Source organism: Tribolium madens, unplaced genomic scaffold, assembly GCF_015345945.1.
Source record: "Tribolium madens isolate multiple individuals breed KSU strain unplaced genomic scaffold, Tmad_KSU_1.1 Scaffold_91;HRSCAF=231;Tcas5.2_LG7, whole genome shotgun sequence".
Lineage (NCBI taxonomy): Eukaryota > Metazoa > Arthropoda > Insecta > Coleoptera > Tenebrionidae > Tribolium > Tribolium madens.
This window is the reverse complement of record NW_025401063.1, coordinates 1,001,991-1,024,160: the sequence shown is the minus strand read 5'-3', so window position 1 is coordinate 1,024,160 and position 22,170 is coordinate 1,001,991. Positions and strand designations below refer to the sequence as shown.

The window sequence follows — 22,170 nt, the reverse complement described above, 5'->3', positions numbered from 1 at the left end:
CGATATCTCGCAAAAAAAATTTGAATTTTTAAACGCCGATTACGGCGAAACTAAAAGAGATAGCGCAAAATAATTGGGAAATTCGTAATTAGCGCGTCAAAATCTATCGGATAAGATAGGTTTAAATTGAATCTGAGACATGTTCAAAAACACTAGTTTTTAAGGGGGGGGTGTTAACAATTTTTTCGTTTTTTTTATTTTGTAAATTGCGGCAAAACTGTGTCTCAATGACGTAACATTTTGACGTAAACCTATGTAAAATGTTCCGGGGAATCGATTGGCGTCAAGAAAACTGTAAAATTCGTAGTAGTTTTGAAGTTATAGTCGGATTTAAATTTTCGATATTTTTGACTTTATCAGAAATTTTCTCGATAACTATTCATCGTAGAGCACTGAACTTTTTAATATATGATAGAAAATTAAATTCTCTTTCCAACGGTACTAAATATAAGGGATTGTTGCCAATAAGTCCGGAGTTATTGCCAATAGAGCGCTCCGGGTGCCAAAAATCGACCAAAATCTCAACAAGAATCAAAAAAAAATTTATCTTTAAAATTGATTTATTTTACGTTTTATACATTCCTAGAGGTCTTAAGGACTCAAATACGTGCATAAAACGACATTGGGTCAAGTTTCAAAAATTTTGAATTTTTTGAGTTTTTGAAGGTGAGCGGTGGTAAAATCGTAAAAATAGTCAAATATCAAATTTTTTGACCGGAGAATTCGCGTTTTAAAAAATTTTTGTACACTGCCGGGGGCGTGGTGGCGCAGCGAAGTACATAAAAATTTTCTCGTAGTTTTCCATTTTTAATCAAAATTATTATCATTTTCAGGTTATTACAACTTCATAAAATAACAAATAAAGCTTTAAGACTGTCTTAATATTTCCCAATAATAGTAAACAGTTTTATCGTAAAATTATTCCCTACAAGCATAATCATAAACTATTTATTACACAATTAACATTTCATGTCATCAGAAATGTGATTTCGTTTCATTTAAATTTTAATAAAAATTGAGATGCAATATTCCACTTTGAGAAAATTGGTTAAAAAAAACTTTTCATTTCGCCGCAATTTCTGTGATTTTCCCCCAACATCAACACCGCATTTTCCTCTCAAAACCCCAATTCTACTCACTTAATGTTTTTCCGACCACTGGACACACTAGAAAATCACTCGCGTTTCAAGTGAGAGAAAAAAAACACGTGCTTTCTCCGGACGTTCGACGCGTGTGTGTTTGAGCGTCGCGACGCACACACTGGCGTCGTCTGGCAGGCGTCGCTGCCGATCAGCTGTTCAAGTACGTGGTTATATCGGGAATTTCTAGGTACCTCAGCGCCGCGACGCCAATTAACACAATGGGAAGGCTCTTGGAGACGCTTCCGGATTTGCTTTTGTAAGCGGAAAATTCTGCTTTTTTCACCACTTGTTATAAAAAGTATTATTATTTAGTTTGTCGAGAGGTTGGGAAGTTGCTTTTCCCTCCTAGGGCAATAATACTGACTATTTAAAACTATACAAAACTACAAAATAACGAAATCAAATAAAAAAGACTTAAACTTTCTCATTAAAACCATCAGAATAACCCCATCTCTAATTCTTCTGTCTTTGTCAAAACTGTCAAAAAACAAATGAGGTTATGAGGAAAAACTACAGTAGTGGGACAATTTTTAACATTTTTTCTCATTTCTTTGCATTTTTTATGTTATTTTACTTATTTTAACAAATATTTCATGATTTTGCCAACTCAAAGAAATAAAAGTCACCAGATCCTTATTTTCACCACATAATTCAGGTNTTCAGGTCTTTCCAAAAGTATGGAAAAATGACAAATTCTGTAATTTTTGGGTAAAAAACGTGCTAAAGTACACAAATAATACAATTTTTGACTTAATTTGTTGACATTTTAGTACAAAAACAAGCATTTTTGACGAAATTTTGTGGTTTTTCGGCTTATTTTTGACTTAATTTTACTCAAAAACCAATTAAATCAAAATAAACAAAATAACATTAATTTCTATTTCCTTTGTTTTTTTTTTTAAAGAAACACAAAAATAACAGTATTTTTTACCTGTTTTGGTAATTTTTTGGCTTGTTTTTAAGGAAATTTTGCGAAATAATTGCATTTCTTGTCGAAAAACCTACTAAAACACTCGAAAAATGCAAAACCACTATAATTTCCAACTTATATGTTTTTTTTTTAAATCTTGTGGAAAAATTGAAATCTTAGTGAAAAACCAAAGCATTCTCGGCCAAATTTTATGTTTTTTTGGATTATTTCTGTTTTAATTTTGCTCAAAATTAAGTTAAATAGAGAGAAATAATCAAAATGACAAAATCAAACAAAGAAGACTTAAACTTCCTCATTAAAACCATCAGAATAACCCCATCTCTAATGCTTCTGTCTTGTCAAAACTGTCAAAAAAATAAATGAGGTTATGAGGAAAAGCTACAGTAGTGGAGCAATTTTTAACACTTTTTCTCTTTTCTTTGCATTTTTTTATGTTATTTTACTTATTTTAACAAATATTTCATGATTTTCCCAGCTCAAAAAATTAAAAGTCACCAGATCCTTATTTTCACCATATTACAAGATTACAATTCAGGTCTTTCCAAAAATGTCGAAAAAATGACAAATTCTGTAATTTTTGGATAAAAAACATGCTAAAATGCACAAATAATACAATTTTTGACCTAATTTGTTGACATTTTAGTACAAAAACAAGCATTTTTGACGAAAGTTTGTGGTTTCTCGGCTTAGTTTAGACTTAATTTTGCTCAACAACTAAATTTAAATAAACAAAATAAGATTAACTTTGATTTAATTTTGTATTTTTCAGCCTGTTTTAAAAAAAATATGATTTTTTAGCTTTATACTTAAGTACTTAAAAAAGCAAAAATATCATTATTTTTGCCTATTTTGTAGAATTTTTGCTTTGCTTTTAACGAAATTTTACAAAATGATTGCGCTTCTTGCCGAAAAATTTTCTAAAATGCTTGAAAAATGCAAAGACAAGACTTAATTAGCCCAAAAACTAGTTAAATCAAAATAAACAAAATAACATTAATTTATAATTTCTCTTTAATTTTGTAATTTTTTTAACGAAACACAAAAATAACAGTATTTTTACCCATTTTGGTAATTTTTTGGTTTGTTTGTTTGTTTTAGCATAATTTTGTGAAAAATTGAGATCTTAGTAAAAAACAAAGCATTCTCGACCAAATTTTATGCTTTTTTGGCTTATTTCTGACTTAATTTTGCTCAAAATTAAGTTAAATCGAGAGAAATAATCAAAATGACAAAATCAAACAAAAAAGACTTAAATTCCTCATTAAAACCATCAGAATAACCCCATCTCTAATTTTTCTGTCTTTGTCAAAACTGTCAAAAAAACAAATGAGGTTATGAGGAAAAACTATAGTATAGTGGAGCAATTTTTAACACTTTTTCTCTTTTCTTTGCATTTTTTATGTTATTTTAACATAAAAAACATGCTAAAATACACAAATAATACATTTTTTGACATAATTTGTTGACATTTTGGTACAAAAACAAGCATTTTTGACGAAATTTTGTGGTTTGTCGGCTTATTTTAGACTTAATTTTGCTCAAAAACCAATTAAATCAAAATAAACAAAATAACAATCATTTCTCTTTAATTTAGTATTTTTTTAACGAAACACAAAGATAACAGTTTTTAATGAAATTTTGCGTTTCTTGTCGAAAAACCTTCTAAAACACTCGAAAAATGCAAAAACAATATAATTTTCAACTTGGTTGTTTTTTTACATTGTTTTAAAAAATGCAAAAAAAATGAGACCTTAGTGAAAAACAAAGCATTCTCGACAAAATTTTATGTTTTTTTGGCTTATTTCTGACTTAATTTTGCTCAAAATTAAGTTAAATTGAGAGAAATAATCAAAATAACATCAATTTATTTATTTTTTTCAATGTTTAGACAAACTTTTTTGTAAATCCTTAGTCGGTTTCTACAAAATTTTTCAAAAAATTCGAAAAACCAGACCTGGCAACGCTGGACATAACCTCATTTACGATAAGAATAAAACAATACTACCAAGTGCTAGTAGTGTAGAAAATATTATATAAAACCCGGTAGAAAAAATTCTAATCAATTACTTTGGCTAGAAAAATCTCCCCTCCATCTTGTAATATAATATACTATTAACTAATTATGTCAAAAATGACCCAAAAACTCCACCTTGTGATATAATATACTATTCACTAATTAAGTCAAAAATGACCCAAAAACCCTCCTCTAGTCATCCCCCAAAGTGTTCGATCACAAATTCCATTTTGATGTAATAATAAAACGTCTTTGTTGTTCTCTAGTCGCTTTCCTTTCATCTTCGGAAAGCTCTCCAGGGTGTTCCTATACGAATCTAATTACAAGAGAAAAAATGTTTTTGATGCAAAAACGGTTCAAAGCAACTTTAAATGAAGTTCATTCAATTTTAATGCCCATAAAATATGATTGATTAATAAATTTCCGCGTTTCAAGGCAATTTGCTGTCACAAACGCCTCGCCTATAGGCAACACACAATACACGTGTTAATTTTTAATTAAAAAATATGGTGAAATTTCTTGCACTTGTGTTATTTATTATTATTTTTCTAACTATTATTTAAATGAAAATTTGTTACAAATAACTGGGAAGAGAGAAGGAGGTAACAAGTGATATTTAAGAATTTTCTAAATTCAATAAAATGTAATTTATTTACGAAACTGTTTAATAAAATTAATAAACAAAACTGATTTAATTTAAAAAGTTGCAATCATAATTTATTTTTTCTTCATTACTTTCATAAACAAGACCATATCTGGAACAACACTTTAATTAGGGGAAAAAATTTCGTTGTGTTGGTAATTTACTTATAAAAACCACTAGGACAATGAGCAACATGATCCACATCCAACATTTCCAGGCCCGTTTCGAGTGCTCAGCTAATTTATTTGACTCAGAACTCAGTTTCGTGTAATTTTGATCAGTGAGTTGTGTCGATCTTGAGACAACTTCGGTGTCTTTTTTAATAATTTTGTTGGCTAATTCCGACTGTTCTTTCAAATTCTTGGTCAAAATGAGCATATCATCGGTGATTTTCTGTTGCAAACCCTCGTGGAAGTTCAAAACTTGGTTCAAATCGCTCGTTTCGGGGACGTTGCGGTGTCTCACACCTGCAAGCTTCACAATTACCGTAAATGGGGCCAATAAGGGGGCACCACAGACCTAGGAGACTCTTCCGAAGCAATTCGGTGTCGTTTTCCGGCGGATATTTACTAGTGGTGATCCCCAATTCGGCCTTAATGGCCGCGATACGGCCCTGGTACACCAAAAGAAACTCGTAGTTGGGGCTTAAAGTCTCCGTTTAGTGAAATTTGGGGGTTTTTGGGGCCACTTACTCTGACGTTTTTTTCACTTCCTGGTACATGTCTTCGAGACTTTCCACGTATTTGGGCATACGGTCGTCGTCTTTTTGCTTGCTTTTGCACATGAGCTCGCATTTGGCCAAAAGACGGCGCAAGTTCACCTCCTGGCGTGATAGCCCCATTTGAGACACAAAAATACGCACTTTTTCGTAAAAATTAAGACAAACTTTCGCTCAATCACTTCATTTCAATAATATCGACGTGTTTAGTGGCTATTTGACAGATAAAAGTGGGGTTATGTACAGAGGAATTTGACCCCTACCCCCCAAACTAATTGTGTAATGCAAATTGGACAATTTTTCGGGTCATTTAAAGTTGTTTTAGTACCCCTTTTATCAATTTGAATTAGTAAAATAAAAAACCTTGAAAAAAATTAATGTCAATTGTCAAAAACCTAACCCCACATTTTTTTCAAAATTTGGAATTATTAATAAAAACATGCGTGAGGAAAAACGCCCCAAAAATCACGCTAATTAATTATTTGCTTTTTATTTGTAAACGAATTGAGAAAGGAATTGAAATTCAAGGTAAAAAAAGTGTGGTTATGTAACAAAAAAAACCAACCCCAATTTCGTCAAATTGTACAAACTGTATCGTTTTATGAATCATTTAAGCCGGTTTTTTGCCCCCATTGTTGAACTAAAACCGCAAAAAACGCCAAAATAAACGAATTTCGTAAAAAAATAATCTAAAATGTCTTTGACAGATAAATGTTAGGTTATGTTTAGAGTAACTTGACCCCTACCCCCCAAACTAATTATATAATGCAAATTGGACAATTTTTCGGATCATTTAAAGTCATTTTGATACCCCTTTTATCAATTTGAATTAGTAAAATAAAAATCCTTGAAAAAAAATGACAATTGTCAAAAAACTAACCCCACATTTTTTCAAAATTTTGAATTATTAATAAAAACACATGCGTGAGGAAAAACGCCCCAAAAATCACTCTAATCAATTATTTGCTTTTTATTTGTAAACGAATTGAGAAAGAAATTGAAAATCAAATTAAAAAAAGTATGGTTATGTAACAAACCCCAATTTCGTCAAATTATACAAACTGTAACGTTTTATGAATCATTTAAGGCGGTTTTTTGCCCCCATTGTTGAACTAAAACCGCAAAATCACCAAAATAATCGAATTTCATAAAAAAATAATCTAAATGTCTTTGACAGATAAAACTTAGGTTATGTTTAGAGTAACTTGACCCCTACCCCCCCAAACTAATTATGTAATGGGAATTGAGCAATTTTTCGGATCATTTAGAGTCGTTTTGGTACCCCTTTTATCAATTTGAATTAGTAAAATTAAAAAACCTTGAAAAAAAATAATGTCAATTGTCAAAAACTTAACACCAATATTTTTAAAAATTTTGAATTTTTAACAAAAACACATGCGTGAGGAAAAACGCCCCAAAAATCACTCTAATTAATTATTTGCTTTTTACTTGTAACCGAATTGAGAAAGAAATTGAAATTCAAGGTAAAAAAAAGTGTGGTTATGTAACAAAAAACCAACCCCAATTTCGTCAAATTATACAAAACTGTATCGTTTTATGTATCATTTAAGCCGGTTTTTTGCCCCCATTGTTAAACTAAAACCGCAAAAACACCAAAATAAACTAATTTCGTTAAAAAAATAATTACAATGTCATCTGTCAAAAACCTAACCTTGAATCAACAACAAACGTCATTGACTTGTCAAAACTTAAACAATTTATGCATTTTTCGCATTTAATTCGCATCGGGTAGGTAAGTAGTTACATTTGCAAGTCTTAGAGTCTCATTAGGGCCCCATATCGTGCAAAATCACCCCTTGTTACGTAATTATAAAATTTCACAACAAAACTAAAACATATGTAATTTTTTTAGAGACAGGTATGGGTCAGGACGAGGCCCCCGACTGCACCGATCGTTGCAAATCCACCCAACATGGGGACATAATCACCGCTGCGATTTCACGTCGTTGTGTCTCCGATTTCGACCTCTGTTCCTACTTGAGCCACATTTGCTGTTGTTGTGAATCGGTGAGAGACTCCCTGGGGCGCACAGCGCTCCACGTCGCCGCCTCCTGTGGAAGAATCGAGCTCGTCAAATGGTTAATCCAAAACCGACACGCAAATATCAACGCTAGAGACGACGAATCGGGCTTCACCCCCTTGCACAGGAGCATCTTTTACGGTAAAATCCACGTCGCGGTCGAGCTCATCAAACTAGGTACTAGACAGCCCCCCTAAATCAAAATTCTCACAGGGGGTTTCAGGGGCCAACACCACGCTCCAGGACTCCAACAGTCTCACAGTCCTCGATCATGCCATGCTCGACGGGCATGCCCCCGAGGGGGCACACAGCGGCGAATTGTACGCCTGGGGCGCCAATTGCAACAACTCTTTGGGGTCGCAACAGTCGCGCTCCACCCCCGAACTCCTCGATGTCTTCCATAAGAAGTATCCCGAGGAAAGTGTGAGGAAAGTCGTCTGTGAGAAGTTTCACAGTGTTATTGTGACGTCAGGGGGGCTGGTGTACGCCTGTGGACATGGACAAGGGGGGAGGCTGGGGCTTGGGAACCAACGGACGGTTGTGGTACCCGAAATGGTCGCTTTTCCACAAAACCATGAACCTGTCACGTGTCTAGATGTGGCCATTTCTAGGGACCATAGCGTTTTTTTGGGTTCTGATAGCAATGTGAGTAAGGGGGCCCAAAAATTGAAATTTTTGAAATTTTTCTTTAAAATTGTGTCGGATTTTGGGGTGATAATTGACACTAATAACAGGTAAAATGTCACTAACAGAGCACACTTGACTGTCTTTGGAAAATGATTTTTTTAATCAAAATTTTTACATAAACTACAAAAATTGGCGACATTTCGTAAAATAATTATCAGAAACTCATTTTTTAACTACAATTTAGTTTTTTAACCCTTGAAAATGTCTCAAATGTGACTCCATCAAAGCACACTTATTTCGTCATTAATTCAGTGACATATTTCTAAAAAATTGAATAAATAAAGACTTTTGGTACTTACGGTTTTGGAAAACAAAAATCTGGGCCAAAAAAAAAACGGTTTTTTCTTCATTTTTGTTCAGAAAAGTTTTTTTTGAAACAAATGATTGTTGACAGATAAAAAACCAAAGCACACTATGGTTAGTGTAGTCTTCACAAAACGATTTTTTACCAAAATTCTTGTAAAAAAATGTTTTTTCCAAATCTTGGCCACAGTTTTGTACAATTATCGTCAAAAAGTCGTTTCCAAGACCAATTTAATTTTTTTACCGCAAAAATTCAAATGTCAAATGAAATGTCAAAGTCAAATGTCACTCGTTTTCCAGAAAAGTTCGAGAAAAAACATTAAATACGTTGATTTGAACACAAAATTGTTGCAAAAACGTCAATTGTTGTCTGTTTTATTCCAAAATCATCTTTTTATACCATTTTATTGTCAAAATGTCAAAATCACAGCCTACATTTTTTCTAACATGTCAAATAATTCATATACAGAGTGGCTTCAAACATTTCCAATTTTGAGTATCAAATAACTCGTAGAACAATTTTTGCATGTAATTTGGGCTTATTTTCACACTTTTGTACGAAATTTAGCTAAAAATAACATTTTTTTCGTTTTTCTTCAGAGATTTTTTTAAGTGACAAGTAACTAATGACAGGTAAAATGTCACTAACAGAGCACACTTGACTGTCTTTGGAAAATAAGTTTTTTAATCAAAATTTTTACATAAACTAAAAATTGGTCACATTTTGTAAAATAATTATCAGAATCTCACTTTTCAACTGTAGTTTAGTTTTTTAACCCTTGAAAATGTCTCAAATGTCACTCCATCAAAGCACACTTATTTCGTGATTAATTCAGTGACGAATTTCTAAAAAATTAAATAAATCAACACTTTTAGTACTTACGTTTTTGGAAAACACAAATCTGGGCCAAAAAACTGTTTTTTCTTCATTTTTATTCAGAAAAGATTTTTTGAAACAAATGACTGTTGACAGATAAAAAACCAAAGCACTCTATGGTTAGTGTAGTCTTCACAAAACGATTTTTTTACCAAAATTCGTGTAAAAAAAAAATATTTTTTCCAAATCTTGACCACACTTTTGTACAATTATCGTCAAAAAGTCGTTTCCAAGACCAATTTAATTTTTTTAACGCAAAAATTCAAATGTCAAATGAAATGTCAAAATCAAATGTCACTTTTTTTCCAGAAACTTTTGAGAAAAAACGCTGATTTGAACACAAAATTGTTGCAAAACCGTCATTTGTTGTCTGTTTTATTCCAAAATCACCTTTTTATATCATTTTATTGCCAAAATTCTTCAAAATGTCCAAATCACAGCCTACTAATATCAAAAAAATTCATTTTTTTTCCAAATGTTGCAGCTCTATTCCTGCGGGTTGAACACACATCGAGTGCTCGGGCTGCGCCCCCCACCGTCTCAAATCCTCGTACCAACCCCCGTCAAGCATTTAGAGCACGTGCGACACGTGTGCGCTGGTCGTTACCACTCTGTCGCATGGGGGCCCAAATGTCTCTACACATGGGGGCTCAATGCCGGCCAATTGGGCCATAAAATGCGCCCCGATGACAATTACATCACGTCACCAAAACCTGTAGGAATTCTCAATTTAACTGAAACCGAAATCGCTGCAGTGGATTCCAGCGATGGTGCGATTTCAATCTACACGAAAAAGGGCGACATCTATGTTTTACACGAGTACCAATGTCGCAAAATCGCCTCAAGACAATTAAACATCATTCAAGTCAGTATTTTTGGCGGGAAATTAAACACGAATTTAAGCAAAGAATTGTCAACAGAGCCGAATCGTGAATTGAAAGTTGCCGCATTGACAAACACTGGAAATGTGTTGGTATGGCAGGAATCTGTACCGCAACTAAATCGGTGTATTTATTCACTAAATCGGCCAATCGTTGTTAAACAAATGACAATCAATAATAACGGTCTTTTGTTTGTAACAAAAGACGGTGAGGCATTCCAAGGCACGATTAAACCAACAAAGAAAAAGAAAACTGTATTACCGACAATTGAGAAAAGTGCATTTCACAAGTTTCTCGACCGTGAGGATTGCATTTCCATCAAACTTTTGAAATTCCCGCGCATTCATCGTGCGATTTTCATTACGAGTGATGTCAAAGGTCACGATTTTTGTGTCATTCAAGTGCCACCATATAAACGGTTTGAAACCCCGCTAATAATGGAGTCGCAGATGAGAACCAATTTGGGTATTTTGTTACAAGAGTGCCAAGAAAATGACGATTTGCATGATGTTGTTTTGCACGTGGATCGGCGGTACTTCCCCGCACATCGTTTTATTCTAGCCTCAAAAAGTCCCTACTTCGAGAAATTGCTCATAGATGGCGACAAAACAATCAAGTTGGAGGGGGGCTACAACTCGCTCATTTTCGAGCAATTTCTAACTTATGTTTACGTGGGGGATTGCGATTTGTTAAAATGTGGGGAATGCCCCGAAAAACTCAAAGTCTTGTGTGAAAATGACGACAAAATGGCCGCAAAAACAAGCCAACCTAATAGAATTAAAAACCCTATCCGGATGTTACACGAAATGGCGAAAAAATTCGGCTGTTCTGACCTTTGTACGATTTTAGCCGATTACGAAATGCAAAAATACACAATTCGACGAAAATGTCACAAAAAAGTCGTCAGAAAACCCCCACAATTCGATAAAACGTCATTGGTTGAATTCAGTGACGTCACAATCAAGTGCACCGATGGAAAACAATTGAAAGCGCATAAATGCATTTTGGCGGCACAAAGCGACTATTTTAGCAATTTATTTTCGACAAGATGGCGCGGGGTAAGTTGGACCAATCAGAACGCCGTTGCTATGTGTCTATTTACGTAGCAACGCGCGGTAAATTTGAATTTTTCAGACGGAAACGACGGTAATCACACTACCGTGTGCACGAGGCATCGCCGAGGCATTATTGGAGTATTTGTACACCGACACACTCTCATATTTGACCAATCGGGAGCAAGAACATTTATTTAAATTGATTATTTTGGCGGATCAATTATTTATAGGGAGATTGAAAGAGCAATGCGAATTTTTATTATTTAAATGTTTGACTTTGAGGAATTGTGTGCAATTTTTGACATTTTCGAGTATCTACAATTGTGAAAAACTGAAAAATTGTTGTTTGAAATTCATCGTTGCGAATGTCACCCCCTTGTTGGAATTGCGTGTTTTTGAGGATTTAGATGAGTCGTTGTTGAGGGAATTGAGCGATTTTTATTTCGAGGAGAAGGAGGGGATTTGGTGTCGGGTCATAACCCCATATTCGACAGCCCCCTTGGAGGAGGAAATCGTGTCGGTGAGTGCGGCATTTCCCGTCCCCATGGAAAAAGTCGCAAAAACGACACAAAAACGACGCTCGAGACACAAAACCGAGTCAAAAACGGTCAAAGAAACTGTCTTTGATGAGAATTTTATCCAATTTCCCGATTCGCCCCCAGAGAGTGGCGATATGGAAATTCCTAGTCGGTTAAAAGCCATCAAATTGGCGGAAGGGAAATTGGAAAATGATGATTATCGGCCACAATTCACAAAACTAGTGAAAAACTCCGAATTTCCACTTTTGAACAGCCCCCCGACGGGTTATAACCCCTCAAAATCGCCCCACAAATTCGAAAAGTTTGTGAAAATCTCCCAAAAACAGAGAAAACGACTCTCGTCGGAAAACACCCCACCGAAAAATCCCTGGAAAATCACCAGCGAGGTCGGAAGTCCGCCATCTTTGGAAACCAGCATGAGTGAAATTATCTCATCTGAAAAAAAACAAAAGGAAAATCTAGTCAAGATTAAAAGTAAATCTCTGATTTATACACAAGTGCGTTGCACGAGTATTTTATTGTTAATTATTAAAAAAAAAACTGTTTCAGATTGAAGATAAAGCGATTGAAGAACTCTGTAAATTCTACAATACGGAAAATATCAACGACGAATTTATTTCAGTCGAACGGGTCAATATGGGGGCTGTGGCGGTCCCAATTTGGGTCCCAGGTGTAAAAATTTGATTTTGTTGTACAGTTGTGGATTTTATTTTAATAAATTTGGTTTTTAAATTTGGCGCTCTTATTTATTGCCTAGCAACAAGACGATTCATCTCAAAATTTGGCGCGCAAATCTAATAAATGCGCATTGATTAAACTAAAAGTTTAAAGTCCATTTCGTCATCAAATCAACGATTTTCCTCAACACTGATAATTAATTTTCCCAAATACACCAATTGTGATAACCTAAAGAAATTAAGGCGTATTGAAAATTAAATAAGTGTGATAATATTAAATATCACTTAAAAAACAATTTATCATTGTTACTAGGAGATAAAGTCTCAATTTCGCTAATTGTTGTCGATTTCTGCGAATCGTGAAAGCGAAAACATGTTTTCCTATTATTTTTTTCAAAAAATATTGCATTATAAAAATTTAACCCTGAAAGTGTACCAAATTTAAAAGTCCTTCCTGATAACAACATTTCACGGCAAATTTGAATCTAATCTAAACAAAACCAGATTTTTATTGAGTTAATTTATCTTTTTTTTTTCTTATTTGAAAAAAAAAATGTATTGCATAATGATGAACCAGTTTTATGGTCTCTAAAAATAAACTAATTACCCCTCTTACATAAGAAATAAGTAAAAATAAAATGACACCAAGGTCAGAATAACAAAACGGAATTTGTTTTTTGCAATTATTGAAAATAAATTAATTATTTTGAATTAAATTAAGTGAAAAGCTTGTGATTTACATCCGGTGATCGATGACCGCTGATATTTTATTTATAAATTGCTGAGTTTTTCGAATTATCATCGCAAATGGAGGTCCATTGGCCCCAATACTGCGCATGCGCAGCTCCAAAACTAACCTACAAAAAATGTTTACATTTTGAATCGTAAAAGAAGTGAATTATCGCTCGGATTTGTCGATAAATTCGCGAGACAAAAACACAATCTCACAGAGATTTTTCGAATTTTGTGCTAGAAGTGTGTTCCAGTTTTTCCTTCTTCCAAAGAGCATCTTTTTGGGGGTGGGTTATGTGAAAATGAGCATATATAGAGGCAGGACCATTAATGAGATTTATCTGGCTTCAAGACTCTACGACGCAATTGAAGACTGCGATTTGAGGTATTTTTTCAATTTTTGAGTTTCTCACCCATTTCCTGAAGAAAATTCCTCAACAACTTGCTTCATTGCATCATCCAATTTGGGCTGGTTTTTCACATTTTTGGTGATTTTTTGTACCAAATTGAGCTAAAAGTGGAATTTTTTCATTTTTTGTCAAAGACAGTGGCGGATTTTGGGGTGACAAGTGACACTAATGACAGGTAAAATGTCACAAACAGAGCACACTTGACTGTCTTTGTAAAATGCGTTTTTTTGATCAAAATTTTTACATAAGCAACAAAAATTGGCCACATTTTGTAAAATAATTATCAGAAACTCACTTTCTAAGTGTAGTTTAGATTTTAACCCTTGAAAATGTCTCAAATGTCACTCCATCAAAGCACATTTATTTCGTCATTAATTCAGTGACAAGTTTCTAAAAAATTAAATAAATCAACATTTTTGGTACTTACGGTTTTGGAAAACACAAATCTGGGCCAAAAACGGTTTTTTTCTTCATTTTTATTCAGAAAAGATTTTTTCAAACAAATGACTGTTGACAGATAAAAAATCAAAGCACACTATGGTTAGTGTAGTCTTCACAAAACGATTTTTTACCAAAATTCTTGTAAAAAAATGTTTTTTTCCTAAATCTTGGTCACAATTTTGTACAATTATCGTCAAAAAGTCGTTTTCAAGTTTAATTTAATTTTTTTAACGCAAAAAATTCAAATGTTAAATAAAATGTCAAAGTCAAATGTCACTCGTTTTCCAGAAAACTTCGAGAAAAAACATTAAATACGTTGATTTGAGCACAAAATTGTTGCAAAAATGTCATTTCTTGTCTATTTTATTCCAAAATCACCTTTATATACCATTTTATTGTCAAAATTATTCAAAATGTCAAAATCACAGCCTACAATATTTTTTTAACATATCAAATAATTCATATACAGAGTGGCTTCAAACATTTCCAATTTTGAGTATCAGATGACTCGTAGAACAATTTTTGCATGCATTTTGGGCTTGTTTTTACACTTTTGTACGAAATTTAGCTAAAAATGACATTTTTTATTTTTCTTCAGAGATTTTTTAAGTGACAAGTGACTAATGACAGGTAAAATGTCACTAACAGAGCACACTTGACTGTCTTCGGAAAATGCGTTTTTTCATGAAAATTTTTACATAAGCAACAAAAATTGGCCACATTTTGTAAAATAATTATCAGAAACTCACTTTTTAACTACAATTTAGTTTTTTAAACCTTGAAAATGTCTCAAATGTCACTCCATCAAAGCACACTTATTTCGTCATTAATTCAGTGACAAATTTCTAAAAAATTAAATAAATCAACACTTTTGGTACTTACGGTTTTGGAAAACACAGATCTGGGCCAAAAAAACGGTTTTTTCTTCATTTTTATTCAGAAAAGATTTTTGCAAACAAATGACTGTTGACAGATAAAAACCAAAGCACACTATGGTTAGTGTAGTCTTCACAAAACGATTTTTTTACCAAAAGTCTTGTAAAAAAAATATTTTTTCCAAATCTTGGCCACAATTTTGTACAATTATCGTCAAAAAGTCGTTTCCAAAACCAATTTAATTTTTCTAACGCAAAAATTCAAATGTCAAATGAAATGTCAAAGTCAAATGTCACTCGTTTTCCAGAAAAGTTCGAGAAAAAACATTAAATACGTTGATTTGAACACAAAATTGTTACAAAAACGTCAATTGTTGTCTTTTTTATTCCAAAATCACCTTTTTACACCATTTTATAGCCAGACATATTCAAAATGTCAAAATCACAGCCAACCATTTTTTTTGACATGTCAAATAATTCATATACAGAGTGGTTCAAACATTTCCAATTTTGAGTTTAAAATAACTCGTAAAAAAATAAAAATCACAAATTCTTGCATATTTTGTTCCAATAACCACTTTTACATCACCAAAAATGTCAAAATTACAAAATTAACCTGTCAAATTAATATACAGAGCGGCTCTAAACAATTATTTGCGTTTCAGATTGATAAATTTCGCTTCTAATCGCAAAAAACTGTGAAATTAGCACGAAATGAGTCGCTGATGTCCTGCAATGTCTTCATTTTCTCCGAAAATGTAAACATTGTGTTATCTGAAAAGATAGAGAAGGCGCCGCTTACGCAACACACTAGACTTGTTGAAGTCCAAAAATGTGATAATTTTTTTGAAAATTGCAAAGGTAGCTAGATTCCGGCTCCAAACCCGGTGTCAAGGTCACGTGTGTGATAATTAAGTCATTGTATAGTACTATAAACTGCGATAATTCTATAAATAAATCGTAAATGGCTAAATTTATCTCTTTAAATGTGTCATAAAATCGCTTTTTTGCAAAAAGCATCACGACAATTCGTGGTACCGAAATAAAAATAGTTGGCCGTGAACTTTTTTCAAAATTGAAAATTTGTTATTTCGAGCGATTCAAAGTGCAATTTTTACGTCACAAGAGACAATAAAACGTTGTATGTAACTCATGTTCTTATCGTTATCATTTGAGACGCCAATTCTTGCGCATTTGGCGGGACTGAGCGAGTTTTTTCCAGTTATCGTAAAACAAGTAAAAATTTAACATAATTTATAGTAAATAAAGCAGGCACAGGAAGTGATAACTCGTCTGAGGTCATTTGATTTTTCCAGTTCAATGAAAACGTTATCCGGATTTGAGACACACCCCGTTTTTTAATTTTTAGGTTAGGGGGGCCCGATTTGTTAGGTTGGCAACACTTTGACAACCATGTCACTTTTATTTCTCAATAAATTATGATTTTTGACAAGTATGAATTAATTTGATAAATGTCAAAATCATAGTCTGTCACCAAAAAAGTGTATTAAATAAATGCAATTATGAAAAATATTGATTTTGAACACAATTAATTACTTTTTATTGTTATATTAATACAGGGTGATTGGTTAAAATTGCAAAAATCGTCAATTTTTGGTCTAGTGGTGCCCGATTTATTACGTTGGCAACACTTTGGCAGCCATATTCCTCAATTTACTATTTATCTTGGATTTTTGTCCACTTTTATTACATTAAAAGTAAGTCAATTTGTAGTTTCACGAAGTATGAAAATTGATTGATTGATTGATTGATGAAATTATGATTTTTGACAAGTATGAATTATTTTGGTAAATGTCAAAGTCATTAACACAATCATTGCCATATTAATTTTCGGTTTGTTACGTTGGCACCACTTTGACATGTCACTAAAATTCCAGTTCTGTGAAAACCCTGTTATCAAGAGGCGCCGACCCGAATTTAATCCTCCCCAAAGTGAAAATCTCCCCATTTCACTTAATCATCGGAAACGATTCGCAAGATTTCGCATCGACAGTCGTCAGTCTCCTCCTCCAAAACGGGGGAAACCCCAATATTCGTGCCGATGACGGTCTAACCCCCGTACACATAGCGGCCGCTTGGGGCCGCTATGACATCCTCAAACTCCTCTTGGACTGCGGGGGAGACCCCGAAATTCGAGATTGCAACAACAAGACTGCTCTTCATTACGCCCTAGATGAGGGATTCACCGAATGCTACACTTTGCTCAAGTCTTACGTCACTGATAAGGCCGGTGTTTTATTCAAGGAGAAAGAAGACTGCAAAAATTATAACTTGAAATTGGGTAAGTGTCAAAACTGTCAAAAATTTTTTGTCATATGTCAAAACTGTCAAAAATTCTAAGCACACTATAACTGTCAATTTTATAATTAATTGATTCTAAAAATAGCAATCTTGTAAACAATTTAACAAAAGACAAACATTGATTACGCAATTTCGTCTAAATTTAGCTCAGTTTTTATGAAATAAATCAAAGTTTTGATGATTTTTGACAGGTATGAATTATTTTGGTAAATGTCAAACTCAGTTTGTCACGAAAAAAGTGTATTAAATAAATGCAATTGTGAAAAATATCGATTTTGGACACAATTAATTACTCTATTGTTATATTAATACAGCGTGATTGGTTAAAATTGCAAAAATCGACAATTTTTGGTCTAGTGGAGCCCGATTTGTTACATTGGCAACACTTTGATAGCCATAAGTCCAAGATAAGAAAATTGTGTCAAAACTGTCAAAAAAATTTATGTCAAAACTGTCAAAAATTCTAAGCACACTATAACTGTCAATTTTGTAATTAATTGATTCTAAAAATAGCAATCTTGTAAACAATGCAAGAAAAGACAAACACTGATTCCGCAATTGCGTCTAAATTTAGCTCAATTTGTTTTGTTTTCTCGACTATTCCAATATTTTTTTTCTTCTTTAGATAAGATAGTCGTCAACAATGGTAGTACAATCGGGGAGTACGAACTCATCAATGAGTCCAAACCTGCCAACAGTATTAATAAAAATTCCCCTAAATTGGACGAACTCCCCCAAGCCGACTCAAAGGAGTACATAATCAATTGGTTCAATAGCCACGTCCAAACCTCCCCCACTCCAACCCCTCCCACTACCGGAAGCACTTCCGGTTATGACGACGACACCGATTCGTTCAAAGAATCCGACGAGGAGCGTTACAATCACTTAAACAATCGCAATATCGCTTTCCGGAAGGTTTACCGGAAGAAATCCCCCAAAAAAATCCCACTCAACATCACCGGAGTTACAACAATAGACGCCACTAGTGATTACGTCTCAGGTACTTCCCCTGAGATCCTCGAACGCAATATTTTCGATTTTGAGGAGAATAAAAGTCAGATTAGTGTTTTGACCAAGTCGGAGGGGATTAGTAGTGAGGATTTGAGTTTTGTGAGCGTTTCTGAGGTTTATAAGTACGTGGATGAGGCCGAAGGGATTGTTTTGTACGAGAGGAGGTTTTTGAAGTCGCCTGTGAGGTGATTATCTGATAATTTCTTATCAGTTTGGTGTGTGTAAAAATGGATTTTTGTTGCAGTGATGGGAGTGTCAAGTCGTTTGTTTCCTCCAGGGATTCATTCCCGGAAACAATTGATTTTGAGGATTATGATCCCGAGGCGATTAGGAGGGAATTGACGTGTTTGGGGTACAATCCCGGGCCCATTACGGTCACCACAAGGAGGGTCTATTTGAAGAAGTTGAAACAGTTGAAGAAAGTACCACCAGTGGCCAATCCGGTTGATAATAAGGCAGTTGCAAGAGGTATGAAAGTTGATCATTTATGGTTTTTGATAAGTATGGATTAATTGACAACTTTTTATTGATTGATTGAAATCATAAAATCAGTTTTTGCTGTATTTCGAGGGCAAAATTGATAAAATTATGATTTTTGACAAGTATGAATTAGTCACCTTGGGATTAAAAAACTGTCAAATGCAATTAATTACTCTTTCTTGTCATATTAATACAGGATGACTGGGTAAAATTACGAGAATCGTTAATTTTTGGTTTAGTGGGGCCCGATTTGTTAGGTTGGCAATACTTTGACAGCCGTGTCACCCAATTTACTGTTATTCAGCCAATTTGCAGTTTCTCTCATTATGAAAATTGATTGATGAAATTATGATTTTTGACAAGTGTGAATTATTTTTGTAAATGTCAATGTCACTAAAAAACTATTATGCGTTAAATAAATGAGATTATGAAAAATATTGATCTTGAACACAATCAACTCTTCATTATTGTCACATTAATACAGGGTGTTTGGTTAAAATTACAAAAATCGTTAATTTTTGGTTTAGTAGTAACGCCCGATTTGTTAGGTTGGCAACACGTTGACATTGTAATTTTGAATTTTTTGTAACAATTTTTCCTTTTTTTTTTTTAAACATTTGAAGAGAGAACTTGATCAATTATGGTTTTTGATAAGTATGGATTAATTGATTAATCCATAATAACTAGTTTTTATTGTCGCATTGATGCAAATTCTTGATTAAAAAATGAAAAAACCAACTTTTTTGAAGTAGTTTGAAGTTTGACAATTGACTAAATTATGATTTTTGACATATGAATTATTTTGGTCAAAGTCATAGCCTGTCACTAAAAAACTGTATTATGCAATAATTGCATAAAATTATGGAAAGTAATGACCTTGAACACAATGAATTACTCTTATTGTCACATTAATACAGGGTGATTGGTTAAAATTGCAAGAATCGTTAATTTTTGATTTAGTGGGTCCCGATTTGTTAGGTTGGCTAAACTTTGACAGCCGTGTCACCGAATTTACAAAATTATAAATTTTATTACATTAAAAGTTAGCCAATTTGCCAGTTTTCGATTGATTGATTAAATTATGATTTTTGACAAGTATAAATTAATTTGATAAATGTCAAAGTCATAGTCTGTCACCAAAAAACTGTATTAAATAAATGAAATTATGAAAAATATTGATTTTGAACACAATTAATTACTCTTTATTGTTATATTAATACAGAGTGATTGGTTAAAATTGCAAAAATCGTCAATTTTTGGTCTAGTGGTACCCGATTTGTTACGTTGGCAACATTTGACAACTATATTCCTCAATTTACTATTTATCTTGGATTTTTGTCCACTTTTATTACATTAAAAGTAAGCCAATTTGTAGTTTCCCGAAGTATGAAAATTGATTGATTGATGAAATTATGATTTTTGACAAGTATGAATTATTTTGATAAATGTCAAAGTCATGTATTAGGCGTTAAAGAAATGAGATTATGAAAAACATTGATTTTGAATACAATTATTGCCATATTAACACCGGGTGATTGATTAAAATTGCAAAAATCGTAAATTTTTGCTTTGTTAGGTTGGCAACACATTGACAGCCATGTCAGTGTCATTTTGAATTTTTTGTTATGTTACAATTTTTCCGTTTTTTCGCCCATTTCCGTCCTAAAAATCGCTCAATTCTTGCAGTTTACTCCTCCGAGTTGGAGAAAACCCTGAAAAACCCCGACTGGTTGAAAAACATCTCCTTGTACAAAACCCTCGACGAGGCCTTCACTCGGCAATTCTCGGCCCCCGACCCTTCGAAAAAGTGGCGCGAGGGCACCAACAAGTCCTCCTTCACCTACCTGCTCCTCGACCCGCGCATCACCAACAATCTCCCCCTGAGGGCGGAGTCCCTCAAGCCCCGCGAAGTGTGGGAGACGTTCCTCGCGTCGGTGTTCTACGTGGGGAAGGGCAAGAGGGCGCGCCCCTACGACCATCTCTACGACGCCGTGAATCTGTGGAATGGGGGCCAGAGGGGCGCCGAGTGTCGCAAATTGGGGAAGATCCTCGATATCTGGAGGGATAATTGCGGGGTGGTGTGTTTGCACCTCTTCCAGAATAGCATCCCCGTGGAGGCCTACACCAGGGAGGCGGCGATGATCGACGCGATCAAAATCGAGAATTTGTGTAATGTGAATCGGGGGAACTTCTATGGGGTGGTGGCGACCTGGGGGCAGAGGGAGAAAGACAAGTTTGGGGTTTTTCTACTCTACAAGGCAATGGTGATTTTTCTCAATGAGGGGGAGAGGCAATTGTGTCCCGCGGATATTAATTAGGGTTGTCAGTTTTTTGACTAGTATTTTTCAGTATTTGACGAAAATCACTTGTTTGACACTTTTTTTTCTACTATTTGTTTTATTTATATCATTTTTTGTCTAGTCTAATAGGAAATATCTTGCCCAAATAAAATTTTACTATTTTACTTTGTCTTAAGTTTTTTTTTTAAATAAATTTACACATGTTAATAAAGTTTCTATATTGATAAATTGTGTGTTTGTTTTCTTGTTATCTCACCCAATTATACAATTAGTGAATTAATAAACAAAGTTTTCTGGAATTATTTAGTTCGAGAAAAATTTTATCGCTTCAAATTACCTTCAAGAGTTCAAGAACGGTCGATGTCGCGGTTCTTTGAACTAATAATTAAGCTAAACTAATTTTTACAGGTCAAGTATTTATTTCAATTTTTTTGTTTTTTTTTTATTTTAATTAAAAAAAAATTGAACTAAATCATGTTTTTTGTACTATTAGGGACTTAAAAAAGTTCATAAAACGTTGGGAGAAGTTTATAAAAATCGATTTTTTAAAGTAAAAATTCGTCATAGTTTTGAAGTTATAGTCGAATTTATATTTTTGATATTTTTTACTTTATCACAAATTTTCTCGATAACTATTTATCGTAGAACACTGATCTTGTATATTATAGAAAATTAAATTTTCTTTCCAACGGTACCAAACATAAGAAGTTATCTCTAATAAGTCCGGAGTTATTGGTATTAGACCACTCCGGGTGCCAAAAATCAACCAAAATCTCTACAAAAATCAAAAAAAAAAATTATCTTTAAAATTGATCTATTTAACGTTTTTTACATTTCTAGGGGTGCTAAAGACTCAAATAAGTGCATAAAACGACATTGGGTCAAGTTTAAAAAATTTCGAATTTTTTGAATTTTTGAAGATGAGCGGTAGTAAAATCGTAAAAATAGTCAATTTAATAAAAAAAAACGCTTGAAATATGGTTTTCTAGACGTAAAATTACTCGCTGAACACGATTCAACTAGTTAGAATACTCTACGATGCATAGTTTTTGAGATATTGAGTAATAAAGTTAAGAATAAGGCTAAAAGTA

The 22,170-nt window shown here is 33.5% G+C and overlaps 4 protein-coding genes and 1 long non-coding RNA gene across 7 annotated transcripts in view; 2 read left to right on the top strand and 3 right to left on the bottom strand.

Annotated features, from left to right (window-relative positions):
• The window catches only part of LOC123011704 (receptor-type tyrosine-protein phosphatase kappa), a 50,403-nt gene extending 49,132 nt beyond the window's left edge, over positions 1-1,271 (bottom strand). The window contains exon 1 of the mRNA XM_044409288.1: positions 1,140-1,271. The gene's annotated coding sequence lies outside the window, so the exon portion shown is untranslated. The remainder of the gene's footprint in view (positions 1-1,139) is intronic.
• A 3,444-nt stretch (positions 1,272-4,715) lies between these two features.
• Positions 4,716-6,987, bottom strand: LOC123012014 (vesicle transport protein USE1-like). The gene is made up of 5 exons (XM_044409765.1): positions 6,969-6,987; positions 5,423-5,661; positions 5,250-5,374; positions 4,895-5,197; positions 4,716-4,842 (listed from the first exon to the last, which is right to left on the bottom strand). The coding sequence occupies exons 2-5, from the start codon at positions 5,569-5,571 to the stop codon at positions 4,805-4,807; spliced, it is 615 nt and encodes a 204-aa protein (XP_044265700.1). The 5' UTR covers positions 5,572-5,661; positions 6,969-6,987; the 3' UTR covers positions 4,716-4,804.
• Positions 6,988-7,085: 98 nt separating this feature from the next.
• Positions 7,086-12,563, top strand: LOC123012011 (inhibitor of Bruton tyrosine kinase). Of its 3 annotated transcripts, none has more exons than XM_044409757.1 (6): positions 7,086-7,201; positions 7,322-7,666; positions 7,713-8,134; positions 9,841-11,295; positions 11,372-12,328; positions 12,381-12,563. In XM_044409757.1, the coding sequence occupies exons 2-6, from the start codon at positions 7,330-7,332 to the stop codon at positions 12,513-12,515; spliced, it is 3,306 nt and encodes a 1,101-aa protein (XP_044265692.1). In that variant the 5' UTR covers positions 7,086-7,201; positions 7,322-7,329; the 3' UTR covers positions 12,516-12,563. The 3 variants fall into 3 exon arrangements, with proteins under 3 accessions (XP_044265692.1, XP_044265696.1, XP_044265697.1); XM_044409761.1 differs by having other exon boundaries at positions 7,100-7,197; XM_044409762.1 differs by lacking the exon at positions 7,086-7,201 and having other exon boundaries at positions 7,506-7,630; positions 7,703-8,134.
• Positions 12,564-13,158: 595 nt separating this feature from the next.
• On the bottom strand, positions 13,159-13,799 carry LOC123012015. Its single transcript, XR_006413183.1, has 2 exons — positions 13,654-13,799; positions 13,159-13,595 (listed from the first exon to the last, which is right to left on the bottom strand). It is a non-coding gene; the product is annotated as an uncharacterized LOC123012015 (long non-coding RNA).
• Positions 13,350-21,307, top strand: LOC123012012 (ankyrin repeat and LEM domain-containing protein 1-like). The gene is made up of 5 exons (XM_044409763.1): positions 13,350-13,625; positions 16,865-17,268; positions 17,914-18,484; positions 18,544-18,767; positions 20,466-21,307. Exons 1-5 carry the CDS (start codon positions 13,543-13,545, stop codon positions 21,095-21,097), a joined length of 1,914 nt encoding a protein of 637 aa, XP_044265698.1. The 5' UTR covers positions 13,350-13,542; the 3' UTR covers positions 21,098-21,307.
• Positions 21,308-22,170: the final 863 nt, after the last annotated feature.